Source organism: Acanthochromis polyacanthus, chromosome 20 (genome assembly GCF_021347895.1).
Source record: "Acanthochromis polyacanthus isolate Apoly-LR-REF ecotype Palm Island chromosome 20, KAUST_Apoly_ChrSc, whole genome shotgun sequence".
In the NCBI taxonomy this organism is placed as follows: Eukaryota; Metazoa; Chordata; class Actinopteri; family Pomacentridae; genus Acanthochromis; species Acanthochromis polyacanthus.
The window spans coordinates 23,721,098-23,735,648 of NC_067132.1; the positions used below are offsets into that span (position 1 = coordinate 23,721,098).

At 39.5% G+C, this 14,551-nt stretch overlaps 1 protein-coding gene and 1 long non-coding RNA gene across 4 annotated transcripts in view; one reads left to right on the plus strand and one right to left on the minus strand.

Annotated features, from left to right (window-relative positions):
- The window catches only part of LOC110954716 (dnaJ homolog subfamily C member 13), a 34,882-nt gene extending 20,494 nt beyond the window's left edge, over positions 1-14,388 (minus strand). For all 3 annotated transcript variants that reach the window (XM_022199382.2, XM_051940392.1, XM_051940393.1), the window contains exons 1-10: positions 14,201-14,388; positions 11,301-11,381; positions 5,414-5,489; positions 4,738-4,887; positions 4,221-4,262; positions 3,564-3,764; positions 3,222-3,428; positions 1,978-2,073; positions 1,634-1,725; positions 1,228-1,394 (exon numbers count right to left, since the gene is read on the minus strand). In XM_022199382.2, coding sequence (XP_022055074.2) covers positions 1,228-1,394; positions 1,634-1,725; positions 1,978-2,073; positions 3,222-3,428; positions 3,564-3,764; positions 4,221-4,262; positions 4,738-4,887; positions 5,414-5,489; positions 11,301-11,368 — 1,099 coding nt within the window. In that variant the 5' untranslated portion in view covers positions 11,369-11,381; positions 14,201-14,388. The remainder of the gene's footprint in view (positions 1-1,227; positions 1,395-1,633; positions 1,726-1,977; positions 2,074-3,221; positions 3,429-3,563; positions 3,765-4,220; positions 4,263-4,737; positions 4,888-5,413; positions 5,490-11,300; positions 11,382-14,200) is intronic.
- LOC110954717 (uncharacterized) lies at positions 6,406-12,652 on the plus strand. The gene is made up of 3 exons (XR_002595940.2): positions 6,406-6,506; positions 11,379-11,504; positions 11,881-12,652. It is a non-coding gene; the product is annotated as an uncharacterized LOC110954717 (long non-coding RNA).
- Positions 14,389-14,551: the final 163 nt, after the last annotated feature.

A 14,551-nucleotide genomic window follows, 5' to 3' on the forward strand; every position in this document is an offset into this window, starting at 1 on the left:
AAGTTGCATCAGATAGGATGAATGTAGGGTAAGAGAACATGCACCGGTGAGGATGTAATGTTTGTTTTTCATTTCTAACTTCTAAAAATATTTGTCCAAAATGTCTGAAAATGTCTGTCATCACTCTTGTTTTGACAAAACTGTTCTATAAACAAATGCTCATTTCAAAATACTTGGATAGCACCTGTCAAATATTATTTAGCTTTTCCTTAACTATTACCTTTAATAAATATTTAGTTGTGAGGAAAAAAAAAGGTTAGGAATATGACACTTCTGTATAATGTACTTTCTCTGAACAGAAATGCAGTTTTCTAAGATCTTGACAGCCACACTGGCAGGGAAGTGAAAAGCTGGCTTAGAGAGGGTGGAGATATGATATCTAAAAATGAGCATAACAATGGACATATTCTGACAGTCTCTTAAATGAGATGCTGATAGTGCTGCATTGGGTTGTGTGCATGAAAACTGCCACAAATAGCTTGTAGGACTAAATGAAAGAAGGAGTCAATCACAGCGACAAGTGTTCAATCATCAAATTTGAAAAGGTACAGAAAATGTGCCACATGACTTCCCCTATCTGATGTTGGAAAGGTGTGGCAGAAGATGGTATTCGACGTTATCAGGTCATCTGACATGTCCTGACAGTATGAGCAGATCATATTGGCTCCTTGAGCTGCAGCTTGTACCTCACATATTACAATTTAAAATAAACAGAAGAAATCTTTTTTGGTTATCTAGATGGTTAAAAGAGTTGTTGAAGACTGTGGAAATGCCTTGAAAACAGCAGTAAATGTTGTGAGACAAGTACACTAGGCATTTATTTTTGAAAAAGTCTTATCTTAGCCCTGTGAATCAAATTCAGTGTTATTACAACAACATTAGAGCAGGCCAGAGAGGTTAATATTAGCATTAGCATGCTCATACACACGTGGACAAAATTGTTGGTACCCCTCAGTTAAAGAAGGAAAAACCCACAATTCTCACTGAAATCACTTGAAACTCACAAAAGTAACAATAAATAAAAATTTATTGAAAATTAAATAATCAAAATCAGCCATCACTTTTGAATTGTTGATTAACATAATTATTTAAAAAACAAAAAAATGCTACTAAAATGAGACATGACAGGTCAAAATCGTTATAATTTCAATCTAAAGGAGCTTAAACATGCAAACTAAAATCCAAATCAAGCGCACTAATCTCAGTAGATGAAGGAGGTTTACTCACTAGGAGGTGCTGCCAGGAATTTCAGATGCAAACTCTCCACCTCCTCATCCACGGGCATGCTCAGTAAGCCCCATCTTTGCCCTCGCTGCGTGGGGGCCATCTTGACGCACACATCCCTGTTCCCTGATGCACGGACTCCATCGAGTAGGCTGGCTAACAGGGAGTCCCTACAGACATACAAACAGCGTCAGCTAAATGCACTGCCAGCGATTAGTGGTGCTGGGCACTGATGCTGCACAAGGAGATGAGGCTATGCAGCAAAAACACATCCACACAAGCAACTTACTCATCTTGTAAGTATAGTTACAGAAAAGGACATGAAGTTGGGTCAAAATTACAACCAAACATTGAACAAATCCACAAGCTGTAGTGCCCTGTACACAGATTAGTGTAAGTGTGTGTGTACCTTTCTGTAGAGGAATACTTTCTGATCTGACCCCTGATGAATTCAGCTGTAAACACCTGAGGGTTGTCCGCATCACAGATGAGAGCAAACACCTGAAGGAGATGAGAGAGAGACCAAAAAAGAGAAGCTGTAAGGGGACAGTTAACTCGTATCACACAGACTCAAGCGCTTCATCTCAGCTGTTAAGTTGCAGCGATGCGATTCATACATAATGAAACAAAAACAGGCAGTTTAATTAACATTCATTCTCACAGGAGTACAACTAGTCAGAACATGGTTTTAACTGAGTGAATCATTTGAGCCTGAATTTTTTATGACTTTATGCTGCTTGAATTAAATCTCACCTCTCCGAAGGGTTTGATGGTGACTATGTTGTACGAAGCCGGGTCTCTCTCCACTAGACATGTCTCTGTCAGGGCCAGGATACGTTTAACAGGCTCCTGCAGGACAAAAACACACAAAGATCACGTTACTAATACAGACCGTAATGATAACAAAACTGAAAAAGCATATACAGATCTTATTTTAGCTGTCTTGCTAATGAATTGTGTCCTTGTAATATTACATCCTGGGTTAAAGATCTGACTTTTAAAACTAAATTCTTCAGAGAAATATGACTTGGCAGTACAACGTCAGCCTGCAAGCAACAACGATCCACCATCACAGCAACTCAATGAAAAGAATGAATCAAATTATCCCAACGCTTGAATAACCACATTCAGTTTTTGCCTTTAGGACAGAGGTTTAGAGTTTCCTATGTAATGAAAAATACCTACAAAAAAAATTTGCCTCAATTTCTATAAATAATCTGAACCAGTAACCAAGACATATCAAATCACCAGACTCTGAGGGTTTTATTTCTGTTTTCACACTATCACTTTCTTTTATCTGTGCTGTGGTTCTCTATTTCGTTCCAATGTTTTGCGATAATTTCCAAAGACAATTTTCCATTTTTTAGTTCCAAAGGAGGGCAATATAGTTGATTTATCTACGTTCACTCAGTCATAAGCATCCAACTCTACAAAGCAATGATGTTTTAAAACATAAATCTGCTGCATAAAGAAATCTGAGATGTAAAATGAAGTAAATTCAGTCAAACTATATTAGCATAAAACAGTCTATTTAAAAAATATATTCATATATAACTGACTGACATACTAGAACCGCACTTAAAGCACAAATAAAAGCATTAAAACATATATCTAGTAGGCTAAATGTTATGGTTTATACCATTTATCTGGGTAACAGCCTCTGTTGCATTTATGTCTCTATGTCCCCATTTCTCCTATGAGTATCTACATTGTCAAAAATCAAATAAAAAGGCATAACTTCCAACCTAGAGACCTTTAAATATTTGGCATAAAATTAGAAATGTTAACAGTATTGAAAATTGTATTTTTAAGGATCCACAAATGCCCTGACAACGTTCAGTGTAATCTGATGCTGTCCTGCTTTAGAAAAAGTTTCTCATATTAAACATGAAAATGCTGCACATTTTTCTCGCAGATCTTTCAACAATCTGATAAGGGACTCCTACCACCCTACAGCACTGAGACAAACAGAGAAAGGTTTGGAGGAGTGTTCTGACCGGGTGTCGAGTAGTGATCTTCTGCACCACGAACTCGGCCAGAGAAGTGATACTCTCGTCAGAGCTGTATTTCCCCAACCTGTCCGTCATGAAACCCTCAAAGGTCAGAGCCTCCTTCCTCAGCCGTAGCGTGATGCCGATGAAGTTCCCGGCATGCTCTATGGCGCTGCGGATGATTTCGTCTCGATGCTCCGAGGCAAACAGATGCTGAGAGGAAGAGGCGAAGACAGACGGGAACCAGGAGGGAAAGAAAAGCTTAATTTCGTTGAGTCAACACATATCAAATCTATCTAGCATATGCACACACATAAACAGAGACACGCGAACTTTGTGAAAACATACCAGTCGACTGAAGCCACCATACAGAATGCAAAATCCTCCCTGGTAATCAGAGCACTCCACGAAGCCCTCTACGTTTCGATAGTCATAGGAACACACCACTCTGTTAGTGTGGGGGTCGATCTGGTCGATGCCACCCGGTGTCACCTCCAAACTCACAGGCTTCCGCGTGTCACTCCAATGATGCTTATAGCAATTGTAACGCTGTGAAGAGTGTGACCAACATGATGTCATGCATTCAACAATGGAAACAATGTCAAATGTGGATCTTTGTGTTGGATCTTCATTTATAGTACTGTTCAAAGGTTTGGGGTCACCCAATTTCCTGCTTTCCATGACAACTTACACTTTTATTTATGTGCTAACATAACTGCATTAGGGTTTTACAATCATCAATTAGCCTTTCAACACCATTAGCTAACAAAATGTAGCATTAGAACACACGGGTGATGGCTTCTGGAAACAGATCCCCATGCAGATATTCCATTAAAAACCAGCTGCTTCCAGCTAGAATAGTCATTTAACCGCATTAACGATGTCTAGACTGTATTTCTGATTCATTTAATGTTATCTTCATTGGGAAAAAAAAAAGTTTTTCTTTCAAAAATAAGGACATTTCTAAGAAAACTTTGGAACGATAGTCTACATATTGGTACTTACCCTGCCAGTTATCTTCCCCTCTGAAAACTCTGTTCTGAATCTCTGCAAAAAACAAACAAACAAGGAAACAAACATAAAATACACAACAAACAAAAGTAGCTGTTGAATTATCTCTGAGTAACAAACATTTACACACTGTTTACAAGATTGCCAAATTACTAATGGCTCTACGGGGAAACACCTACCTTTGATGCTGCTTTGAAACTTTTCACCACAATGACCTATTTTGTTGACAACACCAAAATATCTGCCGATTCACATTTGTAAGAAACACCAGCAGCTAATCAAACGACTAGCGATTTGCAAGCACTGCATTCCTAAACAGTGCGCTGTACGCTAAATGACCTGTTTTTAAACACCACAGCACAATATGGAGCTATGAGACAACTAGAAAGCACGAATAAGCCACATCAAGCGCCACATCTGAGATCTTTTTAAAGAATTATGTGCACGCGGTTTATTTAGTCATTGTGAATAATGGCAGAGCGGTGGCGCAGCTGTAAGCGTTTGTCCTCACCAGTGCTTCTGTGAGCAGCTCTGTCCGGTGCTCTGTGGAGAACTTGAGCGTTTCCGACTTCTTGCCGCTGCCTTTGCGGAATGTGAGGTTGAACTCTGTCCCTTGACCTTTTCCGACTGGACCGATACCACAGATGTCTCCATAAGGCCACTGGCGACATAGACAACAAGAAAACAGAAAGAAACACGCTGTTATAGTCGCTCAGTTCACCATTTCTAAGCACCATACAAATCATAATAAAGTTATAAAGTGGAGGATGATTGTTGACAATTATTGTGCATTAATTAACACTGAAAAATGTCCTTATAGCTGAATGTTAAATGTTTAAACACATTTTATAAATGCTAAATTGAGGCTTTAATGTATATAGTTAATTGTTTTAGTTACAAATTCAAGCTATTTACTGTTTAGCCTTCGACTAAAGGGTGAATGAGTGAAGTTTCAAGTCAAATTTTAATACTTAGGACGCATTTCTCACTCTAATCACTATAAAGTCATGTTTTTGCATGTGCACCGCAGTGTACTGAGAGCTCAGCATATTTAACACTGAGCACAAGAAGTTAAAAATACTGCGTTTTGCTTTCAGCAAAAAAAAAAGCATTTCAAATGGATTTGGAGAGCACATCCCGCCAAATGATGGTTGAGTTCCTGTACGACACGCTGCATCCATACTGACCTGATTTGTTACTTCTAATGTGGTGGGGTTGTAAGTGGTGATGCCATGCGTTCCCACTGAGAAGACTCGCTTGTACCTGGAACACAGAGATGGGGATGAGTCAGAACCAAAGCCTACAAATCACCAACCACACATGGAAGCAACACCTACAACACCACAGGCGGTCACATAACATTAGCAGTGAATGTGGGAAACAGGGCGAATCGTAAATTTAAAGACCCAGTTACCCTCTTTGACAACTCTGAACATCCTATCTTCCTAAGTGCCAGATATTCAGTACCTCATCACATAAATAAAGCTCTATTGTGTCTGCTAGAGGAAAGGATGTGGTAAGAAGAGCGGGTTTATTTGCAACTCCATTGTAGCCGTCTGCAAACTAAAGATGAGTCAAGGACAAATGACATCACTAGGACTGGGTTACCTGATGATATCATCAACATTCGGGTTCAATATGTCAGTTTCCAGGCAAGTTGGTGAATCACTAATTGAGATCAGGCACAAACAGTCTTACAGGAAGATCTAGCCAACTGCCAACAATCCAATGGCAATACAAAGGAGTGAATGTGAATTTTTGCTGTTATATTTTAGCGCAAAATGTTATTACCAGACTGAGCTTGTACAATTGTGACCCATTACACCCCAATATTATTAGAGAAGCTTGTTGTTCTACTCATTTCTGTTTAAACAAGAGGTCACAACTTATTGTACGTGACCGGCTGTGTAATGAGTCACTCTTTGACACTGAAAGAACGAACACGAATTCATCGAAAACAGTTATGAGAGTGGAGCTTTCTCAAATAGCAGGAAGGAAGTGTGAAATTCTGTTGTGTCAATCTCTCTGCATGTTACGCTGAATGAGTGTGTGTGTGTGTGTGTGTGTGTGTGTGTGTGTGTGTGTGTGTGTGTGTGTGTGTGTGTGTGTGTGTGTGTGTGTGTGGTACAAGCATGGAGGCATGTCCTTGTGTGCTTCATTGCATTGTGGTTTGGCAGCAGTTTCAGTTGGCATTTCTTCCCCAATTCATGACATTCTGCCTCGCGTTTGATATGAAAATGGGTCATTTGAGGGTTCCGGCTATGTGAAAAACAAGGACTGGTGAGTTTTTTAGACTTTGGAAAAGTTTGAAAAGTGTATGCAGGGAGTGTTTTTAAATATAAAGGTATATTTAAACAAGCATCTGTGTACACAAAGTGTTCCTTTAGCGCTCAGCAGCTCCGTTAGTTTGCACACTGAACTTGCTGACTCGGCTCCTTTTTCCTTTTCACACATCCTCACTGGGCCTGGACAGCCATTTAGGCAGCTAGTATAAACCAAAATGCCGAGTAAAAGGAAGTAAAATTGGGAGGACACTTCCACATAATACATTTGCACATGTGTACGAATTACATGACTAACACGGACAGACAGCGGCCTGAGGCAAGGCCAGAGTGGAACATTAGGTCCAGGCGAATACTGCAGTCAGTTTCCTCTCTTCTCTACAATTATAAAAAAAAGGTCATGTCCTTTTTGGGTATTAGAATGACTACAAGTGCACCATCTCGGCTTTTCCTTCACTATTTTGTTATTTTGGGCCACAAAGTCTGACACCATCTTGGTGTCAGGGTGCTGTCTGTCTACAAGTCTTGACCTTGGTGCTTAACTTGGGTGTCAGCACAAACCTAGTTAATTATTCATTCCTTGTGGACTGGCTATTTTTCTTTTTTATAAAGTTCTATCTTAGTACGCATGTAACATTCAAATCTCCCTGAAAAAAGTGTGTTGAAAAGGCTAAAACATTACAATTTCTCACATTTCCCAGCATGCTATATTTTACAGTTCAATTTTAAAGACTAAAAAGATGCAGAATTTGTCGTTGAACTGAAGGTAACAAGAAAGGCTGATTTTCTGACTAAAAAATCACCAATTACAGGATAACAAGAAATGCACTAAATGCTTCTTGAGACACCTCTGTAATAAAAGTGATGCAGTGATAAGTAGAGAAGTGCTGGAGTTTTGTCTACAGATGGAGAAACCACACGCTGGGATTGTACTCCTTTGCAGCTGCAAACACCATGGATGAGTAGTTGTTGTATATTACACTACTTCCTAACTGTCTTGGAGGGTGTGTTCCATACATGCGCCGCAGCTCAGCTTCTGCATATTCCCCATATGTACCACTACTACTGCCAAACATGTGCAATAGAGCGTCTGCAGTTAAGTGGAAGTCCGCTGAGGGGAACCGTGCAAATTATGACATTAATGTACCTTGCAGACCCTCGGATTCTCAAAAATCCGTAAAGTACAGCATTGGCTAAAGTCTCCTGCTAAAATAAAGCAATACCTGCATGTAGGGTGGCGGTATGAGTTTCAATTAAAGTGAATTTGGGAGAGTAAATTAGTGGGTTTCTTGTAATTTGAAGAGGTTCCAGGAATTATACAAATTTCATACAACAGACATATTCATGCAAAGATATAAAACCAACCTGCCTGGATGAAACATGAAGTATAGTTTGTTGGATTTACAGTAAATAAAGATGGCCAACTATCATGAAAAGCAGGAATGAAAATATTATCTCTCTGGTATGTTTAGAAAAATTGCCAGAAGCATTGTAATGAATATGTGCTTTGTAGTGAATGGCTAAAACGGCAAAATGGTTCTTTAACTCATAAAAGAAAGGATATGAGAAGAAGAATAACACAAGCTTTACAGGTACAGTTAAAATCACAGATACGGTCAGTGATAAGTAACAGATTACTTTTCATACTGTAGTGTACAGAATGTCTTCAAAGCTCTTCTCTCCACTTCTCAGGTTTCATAATGTATCAAATTAAGCAACTTCCTGTATCTGACTAAACTCTCTTCACAACTGCCTCCCGTCTTTAAACAAAATATGCTCCTTTTCTCCCAAAGAAGCTAAAGATTGGTTTCGCTCGATAAAACAGTGGGACAACACAATATTATCCCCTGTACAAAACTCAACACAAACACGAGATTACAGAGACGCACCGAGGAGTGGAAAGACAGCTAAGTGTGGGTACCAGAACAACAATACAATGAAGGAAAACTAATGGAAAGACACAAAAACAGAATTTAAACAAGGCATAATAGATAGCGACAGCACATCCTATGTACTGGTATGCAAAAGGACAGTAAAAATGTAATTAATAAATCTACAGTTTGAAGATCTGTAGCAGCAAAGGAATGCTTATTGTTTAAGCAAGCATCCTGAGAAGTATGAAGGCATTCAAATAAGATTCAAAGGAGATTGTGATTTGCATATTTGTGCTTTACTTGAAAACAACAACCCTGAAATCTTACACAAAACTCTGAGATTTCATTTGTGCAAACATTCTGGAAAACGCCATTCATTAGAAGGACAGACACAAAATGAATCTAATTTTCTTTTCAACTAAAGTCACAAGACCTGAATTAAATACGATCATGAGCACAGTGAGATTGAAAATTCTGTAGTTGCACTAAAGCGTCACGCAACTGTTAAGATCCACTGTATTCTTAAGTGTTGTAGAAACGTGTCGGGGGTAAGATTTAATTTTAACTACCTCTCTCAGACAGGCAGCAATGTTTGCAAATACGATAATCTTACCAAACAAAGTGGAACATGAAGAAACACTTGTTTTAGACATGTTCAAGGAAACCAGACAGAAAATAGGGGAAACTACAAAGCAAACTGCATCATCATGTTGTTTTTTTTCCTTTAAATCCCTGCAGAACTGATGACCGAGATTCTCCACGTCTACTGACCAATATGCCAAACAGTCCAGATTACAAAAAAGTCTGCCACAAATGTTTATGAGCATTTCAGTCAAACCTACGATCGCAAACAAATGCCTATATTGTAATTTATGTAAAACCGAACTTTTTATATCTGCACTTGAAATATGCATTTGGAGCGAAATGCCCTTCAAACAGAATAAATTCCACAAGAAGCTGACACATTAAACAATGCCGTCAGATATATTTAAAATTCACATGACAAAAGCATTTTGTATGCACAACCATACTAATCACAGTTTACTTTAATTATAGTTTGGGAACTTGTTTTGTATTCACAGTGAAGAGCTGTCTTCCTGTCTGTGGCACAGCTAATGTCAAAACTGAGATCTTGTAGCTACCTGAAACCACTATTTATCACCAAGATTAATTGATTTATTAGATAAAAACTTTATTCTTTGTCTGACAGGAATGTTTTCTTACTGTGTCAGCAAAACACTGGTGAAATATTTGTATGTATATAAAGCTGAATTGAAGTGGTACAAATCAAGCACAATAAGATAATTACTTCTCAGTATCTACAAACCACTGAACCAGACATTAGCCCACAATATGACCTTTTAAGAAAGATAAAATAGATATATTCTGATTTCCTTTTCTCTTTCTGTTGGCCTGTCAGAGCTCTGTAAAGGAAGTTTTTCCTGCGAGACTGTTCAGCTCGAGCTTTAGTTTGTATGAATGTTTTGTACACCGTGTCTATGATTGTAGTTACACATCGCTGCTAAACCACAAAAATGCATTGCACAAGCACAAAACAAAGTTTCACTTTCATCTGCAGCTGCTCGCCTGCTTCTTTGTCATTAATGCCCACTCACTCACTTCTTTTTCCTTTCTGTCTCTTTCTCTCTCTTTAGAGATTGAGTAAAAAAGGCCTTCAAATGTCGATATCAATAATTTAAGCGTCCGTAGCCACTCAAAGCTGGGCCCACATTTGATCCAGCTCAGGAGGATGGTAACGACATGCACGGACTAATTCAGATAAACCACCAATGGAGCTTTAAACCGCATCACTGTGTTGCGTCGACGTGAATCAGCGCTTGTTTCGGCCGGACACTTCAGGGAGCATTAGCATGATGAACCTCTGATGATACTTGTGCTCTGCAGCCCTGCTTAGGTTACTTCAGTCAATGCAGGCCTTAATGGGACAAAGACATTTAGAAAGCAAGTATTGGTAATGTGATCCCACTGACTCTCTGCTCAGGCTGGAGCTTCTCCATTGTATTAGCTTTGAGAGCCATGCAGTATCTACATAAAGCAGTTTTAAACTTTAGAGGTTTATGTGTGGAATTTCTGCACTGACATTTGATCATTACATGTTGGACACATGTTGACTGATAAAAGTTTCATTCAAATATACATCATGTTGGCTTCAATCTGTTATCATATACTGTACCAGCCGCCATCTTCATTGTCACTGTATAACAATGAGTTCAACATGATAGCTCCTCTTGACAAGCACACTAAGTGTAAACACAGACAGCCACAGAGATACGTCCTTCCTGTTCCCATAAATTCAACAAAATGCACCAACGAGAGGGGAAAAAAATTCATTTAAATGTCAAATTATCCTGAGCATATTCACAAAACCTTGTAATTTGTATAAGGAAAAATGTGACAGCAGGGTAAGCTTTGTTGTTTCATATCCAGTCATACATGGTAACACAGTGTGTACAACTGTTTAATCTATTGACTGACAGTCATGGTAAACTTGGTTAAACTGACAATACCCTCAACAAATATACTATAGAGAGAATAAGGAACAGGAATAATACCTGACATTTGGATAAATCAGCTTTTCATATCACTTTTCTCCCTAAATGAGTGTCAAAACATAAGACAGCATCTTAAAACTAGTTCTGTCCTCTGTTCACTGCCACTGATCACATAACTGTGCACTGGTGGTAGTCTTCAAACCTCTTATCCTTGTCTAAGATAAGGAAGCTGACACAATTGAAACACTGAGTCAGGATATCAGGATTTTCCCAAAGCTCCTTTAGAAAATGATTACCTTAACACTGCCTTTTAAACTCATACATTTATGCCAAAGGAGATGTGTAACACATAATGCTACAAACACTAACATCCTATCGGTGGGGTTAAAATGGTTGTTGTCTTACTTTCCCCTCCAGGAGTGTTTGGTTGTGTAGAAACAGGCCAGGTCTTTGTTGTCTTTGACGACATTCATCTTTTCACAGGACCTGCGATGCAGAAAGAAAGTTATCATGACTTGGACAACAATGCAAGGAAGTGAGCTACAGTTTCAAAACAGAAAAGAGTCAAGAAAAAAATGAATTAAAGATCTTAAATTAAGTTCCTTTTGGGTAAGTATTGCATTTTTAATTGCATCTTTAAGTTACCAAAAACTTGAACCCAGACCTTTACAAGTCATTACTACATCAAAGTTATGTAACACGTATCCCAATATACCGCAACACACACTTCACACAGTCGTTCAACATTTTTCAGCTCAGAGGGAAAGACTCTGACCAGACGCTCCCTCAGATGCAGAACCAACGCTGGATAAACAGTGATAATCAGCAACACAGAGGAGTCCATCTCTCTATGACTGACTGATTCTTCACTGTTATTAAAGCACTTATAAGACATCAATAAAGCCAGGAGCACGTGATTTGCGATTTACTATAACCGCGGCTTTTTTACGTCCTCACTCTGTCTTTTATGGTTGCATTTATGCAGGCTGACTTTGAAAAGCGGAACACTAAGGAGCCACCAGGATACAACCTGCTCAGCACAAACAGAGGAGAAGTGAACATCTCCATTCCATGTTGATATTCCAGGCACAAAAAAACCACAACAGTGCACCAGCTGAGCATGTGTCAATATGGTCTGCTCTACAGCCAAAGTGGATTATTGATCGTTTGGAGACAAACAGAGGTTGGGCTGTGTCTTCATGTTTATCCAGACGCTTAAAAAGAATAAAGAATGTCATTGTCAGTAAACCTAAGAGTAACTGCTGGATGGTTTGGTCTTATAGCTCTGTTAGGCTGTTGTACATAAATCAAAGGTGAAGGCTTCAAAGACAAACCAGTCACCAGAACATAGTAATAAAAAAACAAGAGGGAATAACTGCCTCTCCTACCCTCAGTGCAGTAATTTGCTGGCGGCTGCACTGTGACAAGGGGAACCTGTGTCAGCACTCTGCCAGGATCCTGGAAAAATCTGACTCCAGTTTTCCTTCCTCTCCATTTCAATGTGCAAATGAAGGAATGACGAGCAAAATAAGTCCAAATAATGCACTAATTCACACAACAAGGGGGACAAATGTCAAGAGGTCACAGACGGTGGGACGTAAAAAAAAAAAGGCAAGACAGTTTCAAGTGCCTCAACACTGGAGGTCCTTTAAAAGTTGACCAGCTTTCACATCTCTATGACTGAGCCTCCGTGGGACAAACACAGTGTGCATTTTTCCTAATGCATCAACCTTTCTTTTCCAAACAACCTTTTATCGAACAGCGTAATTAATCTCATTCAAAGCGTGGGTTGATGGCATTCACAACGAGAGATAGAATTAAGAGCTGCGTAGTTTGCTCTTTCATGAAGCAGAGGGTAGTGCTCTTTGTATTATATTGCTGTGATGAGCGTGACAAAAGGCAGATATTCCAGCATTGGGTCATGTGATCACCGCTCCTAGTTCAACTTGACTGTATGTGGATCAGTAACAAATTATTAATGAGCTACCTCTGACAGATTTAAAAATAAATCAACAAAAGGACTGTGAAGTAAACACTGTTTTTGTTTTTAGAAATTTTGACAATACAGTTTTTTTCACTTCTGTAATTGGATAGATGTGACAGATGGTACAATCCCTAAGTGCATACCACCACTTGCATTCAGTAAGGAGGCCTGCTAATGGGATTTTATGAAAACTCTAAAAAGAAACTCGTCTGAACACCTGAAAACAGGCCGTCAGCCACACAGTACTAGTAATAGGTACCCACTAGTTACACCACAATCACAGGTTATATGCTTCATGGCATTGTGTTCAGATTATTAACAATAAGCATGTTTTTTTTTTTAGTGCTCTTCTGTTTGTATTCTTTTTGTCATAAAGAAAAGCTTGATTTAAACGATTCCTTTAGAAAAGCACAGATCATTCAAAAACTGCTTCAGCATCAGCGTGGGGTACAAGGTTCAAACTATCATGTGCCATTACATCAGTATATGGACCTGATGATTTAATATATCACCAATTTAAAATTTAGTCCATATAAAATGCTACTTGGACGCCTGACCTTTAAAGTAAAACGGCGAACAGAGAAAACACATCTGTGTGCATCTGGACTTTCAGCATCACATCAAATATTTTACAGAGCACTGACAAAGCCAAACGCATAAAGCGAATAAAAGGCTGTTAACTGCATTGTGGTTTTCTTCTCTGGAGCTTTTTCCTGTCCCAAAGACATATCGCAACACTACTCTGCATTTGCCAATAATATGAAGCAATCTCCCTGCTAAGACGGGAACTTTAATGTGGCACTGTTAGTAATCCAGAAAACACTTATTTGCAAAATACAGATCTTTAACAGACTGGAGTAGAGATGCAAAGACTGAAGCCACACAAGAAGCTTTAAAAAGAGCAATTGCGATTCTTAAGTCAACTTGACGATGTGTGCTAGCTCCCGATCTGTCAAGTAAATCCATGACAAACAGCATTAACGTTACCAGGATCTCAAGCAGCTAGCCAAACTCTGCTTCATTGCAGCAGGCCTACTCGGTTGACTGTCTGGCTAAAAACTAGCACAGCTTGCGATATCGACATTATTGCTCCGCTTAAGCAGAAAAACAAAGATAGCTCAAATACTTCTGTTATCAGCGTTTGCTTGCAAAGTGCAGAAAAGGGGGGCTGTGGCAGGCCAATGCTGGGTGTTAGCCCCAAGCGGCTAACTAGCCCATCACTCAGGCTTTATGGGAGAGCTAGCTAGTCGCATTAGCAGCGGGGTTCAATCAAGCAAACATGCATAACAGGCAAGTGGCAGGTGCTAACGGGTGCAGTTACCTGTAAAATCGCTTGCGGGTGTTATTCGTAGCCGTCCCTCAGCCCCCCACCCTCCTCCGAGTGTGACCGGTGCGTCTCTGTTTTCCCACTCTGGTGTTGAAGGTGCTCAGTTACGCCGTATTCCCCCTAACAGAACTCAGGACGCTGCCATATTCCTGATACCAAAAGCGAGCTATTGCGCATGCGCGAGGCCTGCCTGTCATGCGGCTGTCAGCTGATTGGTTTGTCTGGGAGTGGAATTAGCGAGAGACCTGATCCCGGGTCGGTTTTCCTTTCGTTGTTTCCGCGTTTGAATTGATAGATACAGTCGAAACCGACCTGAGAACAGATTAGAGTAGCTGTCTACTGCGG